The sequence below is a fragment of the Salmo salar genome, chromosome ssa19, assembly GCF_905237065.1.
Source record: "Salmo salar chromosome ssa19, Ssal_v3.1, whole genome shotgun sequence".
Classification (NCBI taxonomy): Eukaryota; Metazoa; Chordata; class Actinopteri; order Salmoniformes; family Salmonidae; genus Salmo; species Salmo salar.
Window position 1 is genome coordinate 60,446,754 of NC_059460.1, and position 10,645 is coordinate 60,457,398.

At 45.0% G+C, this 10,645-nt stretch overlaps 1 protein-coding gene across 1 annotated transcript in view; it reads right to left on the reverse strand.

The window, feature by feature from the left end:
- The window catches only part of LOC106579369 (SH3 and cysteine-rich domain-containing protein 2), a 42,098-nt gene extending 32,733 nt beyond the window's left edge, over nucleotides 1-9,365 (reverse strand). The window contains exon 1 of the mRNA XM_014159209.2: nucleotides 8,878-9,365. Coding sequence (XP_014014684.2) covers nucleotides 8,878-8,967 — 90 coding nt within the window. The 5' untranslated portion in view covers nucleotides 8,968-9,365. The remainder of the gene's footprint in view (nucleotides 1-8,877) is intronic.
- Nucleotides 9,366-10,645: the final 1,280 nt, after the last annotated feature.

A 10,645-nucleotide genomic window follows, 5' to 3' on the forward strand; every position in this document is an offset into this window, starting at 1 on the left:
CAATCAATGTCCATAGAGACAGAGGGGGGCGGAAACAGAGGGGAGGGGGGGAGACATTCAAAGGAGAGGGAACATCAAAAGTGGAGAAGTGTATAGAGAAGGAGACAAGAATGAATCGAAGAGAAAACAGAGTGGGTGAGGAGAGAGTTCCGAGAAAATGTTCATACAAAAGCGAACAGAGGGAGAGAGGGAAACAAGATAACGACGCAAAGAGAGGGGTGCAACATTAAAGAGACAGAGAAGGGAGAGACAGATGAAGAGTGCGTGCAGGATAGATAGAGAGCACAGGAGGTTGCTGGCACCTTAATTGGGGGGGATGGGCTCGTGGTAATGGCTGGAGTTCTATTTCAGAGCTGTAGGCAAAGGTGGCCCCCCTCCAAATGTACAATAATAGGGGAATCACTGCTCCATACCACTTTGATTAGAACTCAAACCGCTTGAGTGGAATCGTTATTTTAATTTTATTTATTTAACCAGGCAAGTCAGTTGAGAACCAATTCTTATTTTATAATGAGAGCCTACCCCGGCCAATTGTGCACCGCCCTATCGGACGATCATGGCCGGTTGTGATACAGCCCGGGATCAAACCAGGGTCTGTAGTGGTGCTTCTAGCACCGAGATGCAGTGCCTTAGAACGCTGCGCCACTCAGGAGACTATCAACCTCACCTATTAGTCTTACCTCCCCCTTAGAAACCTCCCCCAGCAGGGAGGTAGAGGGGGTAAAAAGGGCCCAAATCATTTGTTTCAGAGAACATAGCTGTCACTGCACCCCAAAGGAGGAGAGGGTCACTTAGCAAAGCGCTGAGGCCAGCGGTCCCATTTAAGACTATGACAAATTCTCCCAGAGCCATTTGAAATTGGAGTGGATAGGGACAGCGAGAGTGGAGAGAGGAGAGAGAGGCACAATACGAGAAAGAGGGATGATACGCCACATGTCCTCCTGGCCGTTATTCACTGAGACTCTCTAACCGGTTGGAAATGGGCCTGTGGCTGCCAGCCGGGGCTTTGGCTTGGCGGGAAGTGAAACATGGGACATCCTTTCCCCCATGTCTTGTTGAGCCAGCGACCCACTGAGTTATGACCCAGCTGGTGGCCAGACAAAGAAAACATCTGTTGCCTGATTGAGTCATAAATTCTCAGGTGACGGTCGAGGACCGAGTCCGCCCTCCCTGGTCGAAATGTACCGTAGCTCATCCCTTTAACCCTTGTGTGTGTGTATGCTAGGTGACTGGTGTGTGTGTGTGTGTGTGTGTTTCCATGATCAATCAAAAAATGTACATTGCGTACAGAGATACTTTTGGTTGAAATAATTGGGGCCCATGGGAAAGGGGATGTCCAAAAAACATATTTAACACTAACATTTTGTTTCACAAATACTTATTGAGGGCAGTCTCAGTTTGCATATAGATCATTGACAACCTAATGCTGGGTGTGACCAGTTGGGTTCAAACCCGGGTTTCCTGCATGCCTGTGTTAGACGCCTAAGCTAAAGCCTAGGTGAGTATTCAAGTATAAAACAATGTTACTCATCACATAAAGTGTGATTCAGCAAACCACCTCCATTCATACAACCTCTAGTACATGGTGTGCCTGTCTAGAGTAACAGTCTGTCTAGAGTAACAGTCTGTCTAGAGTAACAGCCTGTCTAGAGTAACAGCCTGTCTAGAGTAACAGTCTGTCTAGAGTAACAGTCTGTCTAGAGTAACAGTCTGTCTAGAGTAACAGCATGTCTAGAGTAACAGCATGTCTAGAGTAACAGCCTGTCTAGAGTAACAGCCTGTCTAGAGTAACAGTCTGTCTAGTGTAACAGTCTGTCTAGAGTAACAGCCTGTCTAGAGTAACAGCCTGTCTAGAGTAACAGCCTGTCTAGAGTAACAGTCTGTCTAGAGTAACAGTCTGTCTAGAGTAACAGCCTGTCTAGAGTAACAGCCTGTCTAGAGTAACAGCCTGTCTAGAGTAACAGTCTGTCTAGAGTAACAGTCTGTCTAGAGTAACAGTCTGTCTAGAGTAACAGTCTGTCTAGAGTAACAGCCTGTCTAGAGTAACAGCCTGTCTAGAGTAACAGTCTGTCTAGAGGTCTGGAGAGTAATGGGAGCTGGAGCTCATGTGTGCCCAGGCACAAAGTTCCACCACTGGGATAAAAACAAACTCTCAGGGAACTACACCCAGACTGTCTCTGGAGCTCTGTCCCTGTCAGTGCACATTCCATCACACACACGCACACGCACACGCACGCACACACACACACACACACACACACACACACACACACGCACGCATGCATGCGCACACACACTCTCACACTCATGCACGCACACACACACACATTCTAACACAACATACACACGTGCACTGAGTGTACAAAACATTAGGAACACCTTCCTAATATTGAGTTGCACCCCCTTTTGCCCTCAGAACAGCCTAAATTCGTCAGGGCATGGACTCTACAAGGTGTTGAAAGCATTCGACAGGGATTCTGGCCCATGTTGACTCCAATGCTTCCCACAGTTGTGTCAAGTTAAATCAAATCAAATGCGTCGAATACAACTTACAGTTTTAAGAAAACAGAGTTAAGAAAATATTTACTAAGTAACACAGTAAAATATATAGGCTATATACAGGGGGTACCGGTACCGAGTCAATGTACGGGGGCACAGATTAGTCGAGGTAATTTGTACATGTAGGTAGGGGTAAAGTAACTATGCAAAGATAATTAACAGTGAGTAGCAGCAGTGTTAAACATAGGGGAAGGTGTCAATGCAAATAGTCCGGGTGGCCATTTGATTAATTGGGGGTAGAAGCTGTTAATTAGCTTTTTGGACCTAGACTTGGCGCTCTGGTACTGCTTGCCATGCGGTGGCAGAGAGAACCTTCCTCTGACATTGCCTAGTATATATACGTCCTGGATGGCAGGAAGCTTGGCCCCAGTTATGTACTGGGCCGTACGTACTACCCTATGTAGCACCTTACGGTCGGATGGCGAGCAGTTGCCATACCAGGCGGTGATGCAACCGGCCAGGATGCTCTTGATGGTGCAGCTGTAGAACTTTTTGAGGAGCTGGGGACCCAAGCCAAACCTTTTCAGTCTCCTGAGGGGGAAAAGGTGTTGTCGTGCCCTCTTCACAACTGTCTTGGTGTGTTTGGACAATGATAGTTTGTTGGTGATGTGGACACCAAGGAACTTGAAACTCTCGACCCGCTCTATTACAGCTCCGTCGATGTGAATGGGGGCCTGTTCGGACCTCCTTTTCCTGTAGTCCACAATCATCTCCTTCGTCTTGCTCACATTGAGGGAGAGGTTGTTGTCCTGGCACCACACTGCCAGGTCTCTGACCTCCTCCCTATAGGCTGTCTCATTGTTGTCGGTGATCAGGCCTACCACCGTTGTGTCGTCAGCAAATTTAATGATGGTGTTGGAGTCATGCTTGGCCATGCAGTCATGGGTGAACAGGGAGTACAGAAGGGGACTAAGCACACACCCCTGAGGGGTCCCCGTGTTGAGGATCGGTGTGGCAGATGTATTGTTGCCTACCCTTACCACCTGGGGGCGGTCCATCAGGAAGTCCAGGATCCAGTTGCAGAGGGAGGTGTTTAGTCCCAGGGTCCTTAGCTTAGTGATGAGCTTCATGGGCACTATGGTGTTGAACGCTGAGCTGTGGTCAATGAACAGCATTCTCAGATAGGTGTTCCTTTTGTCCAGGTGGGAAAGGGCAGTGTGGAGTGAAATTGAGATTGCATCATCTGTGGATCTGTTGGGGCGTTATGCAAATTGGAGTGGGTCTAGGGTTTCCGGGATGATGGTGTTGATGTGAGCCATGACCAGCCTTTCAAAGCACTTCATGGCTACCGACATGAGTGCTATGGGGCGGTAGTCATTTAGACAGGTTACCTTAACTTTCTTGGGCACAGGGACTATGGTGGTCTGCTTGAAATATGTAGGTATTACAGACTTGGTCAGGGAGAGGTTGAAAATGTCAGTGAAGACACTTGCCAGTTGGTCCGCGCATGCTCAGAGTACACATTCTGGTAATCCGTCCAGCACCATGGCCTTGTGAATGTTGAACTGTTTAAAGGTCTTGCTCACATCGGCTACGGACAGCGTGATCACACAGTCATCCAGAACAGCTGGTGCTCTCATGCTTGCTTCAGTGTTGCTTGCCTCGAAGCAAGCATAAAAGGCATTTTTCCCATCTGGTAGGCTTGTGTCACTGGGCAGCTCGCAGCTGGTTTTCCCTTTGTAGTCCACAATAGTTTGCAAGTCCTGCCACATCTGATGATTTGTCTGTTTGACGCTTTGCCTGTTTGATGGTTCGTCTGCGGGCATAGCGGGATTTCTTACAAGCATCCGGATTAGTGTCCCGCTCCTTGAAAGCGGAAGCTCTAGCCTTTAGCTCGGATGTTGCCTGTAATCCATGGCTTCTGTTTGGGATACAGCGCCTTGCAAAAGTATTCATCCCCCTTGGCCTTTTTCCTATTTTGTTGCATTACAACCTGTATTTTAAATAGATTTTTATTTGGATTTCATGTAATGGACATACACAAAATAGTCAAAATTGGTGAAGTGAAATGAAAAAAATAACTTGTTTCAAAAAAATTCAAAAAACACACAAACGGAAAAGTGGTGCATTCATATGTATTCACCCCCTTTGCTTTGAAGCCCCTAAATAAGATCTGGTGCAACCAATTACCTTCAGAAGTCACATAACTAGTTAAATAAAGTCCACCTGTGTGCAATCTATGTGTCACATGATCTGTCACATGACCTCAGTATATATACACACATGTTCTGAAAGGCCCCAGAGTCTGCAACACCACTAAGCATGACGCACCACCAAGCAAGCAGCACCATGAAGACCAAGGAGCTCTCCAAACAGGTCAGGGACAAAGTTGTGGAGAAGTACAGATCAGGGTTGGGTTATAAAAAAATAGCAGAAACTTTGAACATCCCACAGACCATTACATCCATTATTAAAAATGGCAAGGAATATGGCACCACAACAAACCTGCCAAGAGAGGGCCGCCCACCAAAACTCATGGACCAGGCAAGGAGGGCATTAATCAGAAAAACAAAGAGAACAAAGATAACCCTGAAGGGGCTGCAAAGCTCCACAGCGGAGATTGGAGTGTCTGTCCATAGGACCACTTTAAGCAGTACACTCCACAGAGCTGGGCTTTATGGAAGTGTAGCCAGAATTTTTTTTTAAATAAGTAAACACGTTTGGTGTTTGCCAAAAGGCATGTGGGACACTTCCCAAACATATGAAAGAAGGTACTCTGGTCAGATGAGACTAAAATTGAGCTTTTTGGCCATTAAGGAAAACGCTATGTCTGGTGCAAACCCAACACCTCTCATCACCCTGAGAACACCATCCCCACAGTGTTTTCATCAGCAGGGACTGGGAAACTGGTCAGAATTGAGGGAATGATGGATGGCGTTAAATACAGGGAAATTCTTGAGGGAAAGCCGTTTCAAGCTTCCAGCGATTTGAGACTGGGACGGAGGTTCACCTTCCAGCAGAACAATGACCCTAAGCATACTGCTAAAGCAACACTCAAGTGGCTTAAGGGGAAACATTTAAATGTCTTGGAATGGCCTAGTCAAAGACCAGACCTCAATCCAATTGAGAATATGTGGTAGGACTTAAATATTGCTGTACACCAGCGGAACTCATCCAACTTGAAGGACCTGGAGCAGTTTTGCCTTGAGGAATGGGCAAAAATCCCAGTGGCTAGATGTGCCAAGCTTATAGAGACCTACCCCAAGAGACTTGCAGCTGTAATTGCTGCAAAAGGTGGCTCTACAAAGTATTGACTTTGAATAGTTGAATAGTTATGCACGCTCAAGTTGTAATTTGTTTTTGTCTTATTTCTTGTTTGTTTCACAAGAAAAATGATTTTGCATCTTCAAAGTAGTAGGCATGTTGTGTAAATCAAATGATACAAACCCCCCCAAAATATATTTTAATTCCAGGTTGTAAGGCAACAAAATAGGAAAAATATCAAGGGGCGTGAATACTTTCGCAAGCCACTGTATGTACGTACATTCACTGTTGGGGAAGATGTACTTATTGATGAAGCCGGTGACTGAGGTGATATACTCCTCAATGCCATTGGATTAATGGCGGAACATATTCCAGTCCTGTAGTGTAGCATCCGCGTCATTTGACCAGTTCCGTATTGAGCGAGTCACTGGTACTTCCCGCTTTAGTTTTTGCTTGTAAGTAGGAATCAGGAGGATAGAATCATGGTCAGATTTGCCAAATGGAGGGCGAGGGAGAGCTTTGTATGCATCTCTGTGTGTGGAGTAAATGTGGTCTACAGTTTTTTTTTCTCTGGTTGCATTTGACATGCTGGTAGAAATGAGGTAAAACAGATTTAAGTTTGCCTGCATTAAAGTCCCCAGCCACTAGGAGTGCCGCTTCTGGATGAGCATTTCCATGTTTGCTATTGGCCTTATATAGCTCATTGAGTGTGGTCTTAGTGCCAGTGTCGGTTTGTGGTGGTAAATAGATGGCTAAGAAAAATATAGATGAAAACTCTCTCGGTAGATAGTATGGTCTACAGCTCATCATGAGGTACTCTGCCTTAGGCGAGCAATACCTCAAGACTACCTTAATATTAGACATCGCACACCAGCTGTTATTGACAAATAGATTTCCTTTGGGTGGTGGACCATTCTTGATACACAAGTGAAACTTTTGAGCGTGAAAAACTCAGCAGCATTACAGTTCTTGACACACTCAAACCGGTGTGCCTGGCACCAACTACCATACCCCGTTCAAAGGCACTTAAATATTTTGTCTTGCCCATACAACCTCTAAATGCCACACATACACAATCCATGTCTCAATTGCCTCAATGATTAAAATCCTTCTTTAACCTGTCTTCTCCCCTTCGTCTACACTGCCTGAAGTGGATTTAACAAGTGACATCAATAAGGGATCATAGCTTTCACCTGGATTCAACTCATCAGTCTATGTCATGTTTTGTACACTCAGTGTACATACAGAAACAGACAAACAGCACTCACACACATACATATACACACACCACACAAATCCAAGTGCAGAGTAGAAGGTTGTCAGGGCTCTGCAATCAATGAAAGCTTTGGATAGTGTTTTTTTCTGTTGTGTGTGATACGTTATTTTTTGGGTTGATAGCTTTGGCTTGTTTCAATAGAAGTACCAACCATTGTGTAAACAATCTTCATTTTAAGAGACAGTAGAAAATGTAGGCCTATTTTCAATTGCTTTTGTATCTTTCTTGATGGTTATCCACTTTTACATGTAGGCCTACCAGTTGTATTATTCCCTATGTAGGCTACTTTTGCTGTTTTATATTACACTGTTTCATATACAGTACACTCACCAGTCAGTTTATTAGGTACGCCATCCCGTTCATGAAAATGAATCGCTCCTACAGACAGTGAGTCACGTGGCCATGGCTTGCTATATAAAGCAGGCAGACAGGCATTGAGGCATTCAGTTACTGTTCGATTGAATATTAAAATGGGAAAAACAAGTGACCTAAGCAACTTTGAGCGTGGTGTGATCGTCGGCGCCAGGCGCACCGGATCCAGTGTCTCAGGAACGGTCGCCATCCTGGGCTCTTCACGCACCACAGTGTCTAGGGTTTACTGCAAATGGTGCGACAAACAAAAAACATCCAGTCAGCTGGAGTCCTGCGGGAGAATACAGTTTGTTGATGAGAAAGGTCAGAAGAAAACGGCAAGAATCATGCACGCTAACAGGAGGGCCACAAACAGGCAAATCACGGCGCGGTACAACAGTGGTGTGCAGAATGACACAGCAGACGACCACACCGGGTTCCAGTCCTATCAACTAAAAACAAGAAGAAGCGGCTCCAGTGAGGGCGCGATCATCAACACTGGACAATTGAGGAGTGGAAAAAAAATTGCCTGGTCCGACGATGCGGTTGTGTCATGCTCGTGGCAGAGTCAGGATTTGGCGTAAGCAGCATGAGTCCATGGACCCATCCTGCCTGGTGTCAATGGTACAGGCTCATGGTGGTGGTGTACTGGTGTAGGGAATGTATTCCTGGCACACGTTATGTCCCTTGATACCAATTGAGCAACGAACGTTTCCAACACGTTTTATAATTCACACCCCAAAGAATTCAGGCGGTTCTGGAGGCAAAGGGGAGTCCAAGCCAGTACTAGATGGACATTCTGTAATACGTTTTAATATGTCAATGCATTTTGGGATAAAAAAAACAATGCTGCTTTATAAATAAAATGTATTATTATTACATTTATGAATATTAGGATCTTGTAGATTTCATCTGGTGACATGTAGGTTCATCCCTCCTTAAGCTATAGTCTTCTCTCAAACAACTCTCAGAGTTCCGACTTCAGTGTGTTCAACACAACTGGGAACTTGGAAAATAACGAGCTCCAACTGGTAAAAAATTGTTTCGAACAGTCATCCAACTCGGAATTGCAAGTCGGGAACTCGGAACTCTTTCTAGAGCCCCGCCTTTCCGACCTGAAGATCACTGATGTCATGATTTGACCTCGTTTTTCCCCCGAGTTCCCAGTTGTCTTGAAAGCACCATGACACTGTCATTTAAGGCTAGCCGCTAGCTGTCACTTTCGATACACGCTGTCACTTTTGCCGCCTGTGGTGTCACATCCCAGTTTTTCTCAATCATTTTGGGTCTCAAAAACAAATATAAATGCTTTGCATATAAAGGAAAAATGTAGTCTAAAAATGGTTAGGTATGGCTCATCAAGTCCTCATCATTTGATTCAGGCCATTAACCTGCATTGCATTTAATTTAAACTAATATCAGGCAACTAGAATCAACGTCTTTGCGTGCGCACCTGCAAGGCTTCAAAGTAAAGTCGAACGTCTTACCTTTGATTCGGGCTGAATAGGCACAGTGCTCGGGCAACGTTGGAGGTCCCGGTGTTGCGGTTCATTCTCCTTCTCATTGTTTTCCGTCATCTTTTGGCAGACAAGCAGCAGCTATTACAGTATACTGCCAAAATTGGATACCGTGGTTAAATTTGCTCTAGTGAAATACAACAAACGTCTAACGCGACCGGTATTCGCGGGCTATGAACTTGAAAGCATACGTAGGCTATAAAGGCTCATGCGTTTCACTTTCTCACAAGTCAAATCGAAGTAATTTACTCGATAACATTCCAGTGCATAAGGTATCTTGACGCGCAAAGCCACTCCGTCGCAAAAACAATATCCTCTCTCATCCCAAAAAAAAAAAACGCATATCACGTTAGGCTACTTTATAACAATTGTAAATATCCACTAGCCAAAGCGTATTACATAGCCTTGTCTTTATCCGTGTGTCTATTGATGAGCGCGGTGCACTGGTTCGCTCAGCTTCTGCCACACGCGCCTTTACTAAAACTTTGATTTAGTGACAAGGTTGGCTCAACCTGATTGGCCTAACCTCCTTACACTATGCAAATGTTAGTGTAGTACTACGTCAGGACTGGATGAGAGTTGATGACGTTGGTAGACCTGGGCGGTGCTAGGGCGCAGGTGTAAGTCTCTGAAGATGTTGATGGCAACGCAACAGCTTGCTAACATGTCTATCCATTTCCTTTCGGTTTATGGTTATGACTGCTTTTATGTTGGATGATGTTATTTCAAAGTGGAGTCGTAGGAAGGCTAGGTGGAACGTTGTGTTTCAGCACCATATGCCGGACAGGGTTTGACTCTTTCAGGACCATGTTATAGCGGGACAGCGCCCCTTCCAAAGTAAACCCTGAAGGCACCTAGTCTCATGTTTCAGCACCATATGCCATGGACAGAACCTGAACCTTAGAATAGCCAAATCACATAAAAAAAATGCGGTGAAACACAATGAAAATCTTCAAAAACATAAAATATACTTTCTCATAGTCAACTTCACCAGGTCAATCTACTGTAATAATTAGTGGTTTTACTAAAAAGCAGTACTTCTCACTTGCAAGCATCCCCCCCCTCGAGGTTTTAAATATGCACCCACCCCATGACTCCGAGCTAAATATAGAAGCTATTGAATAGAACAAGGAGGGTAGAGAGGCATATAATATTATTCACTTACAACACCGCAATGCTGAAAACTCAGATGGGACAGGCAATGGCTACATAACCACCACAATTACTCATTTATCTAAACACAGACAGTAGCTGATCACTTTTATCATAATGTCCTTGAGGTTGTAATTGGCACTGCGGTTCATGCACATGTATTCATTACTCATTCCCATGGGTTCTTAGTCACGTCTTGTCCATTCTGTTACAGGAATAAAAACAGTATCACATATTAGGCCAAATATTAGGCCATAATACGTGATCGGAGGTTGGTTGACTGTTTCGCCGGCTAGTTTGCATTTCCACATTACATTCCAGAGGCACATTGAGGCCTAGCTTTTGAGTGGCAAAGTACAACTTAATTGTGTGTGTGTGTGTGTGTGTGTGTGTGTGTGTGTGTGTGTGTGTGTGTGTGTGTGTGTGTGTGTGTGTGTGTGTGTGCGTGTGCGCATGCGCGTGCGTGCGTGTGTGTGTGTGATACATAATACATATCAAGTGTATTAGCTACTCTGTAACCTGAGTTTCATACAGGGCATTTATGTTTGTCGGGATCATGTAGGTTGCATCTCAAATGGCACCCTAT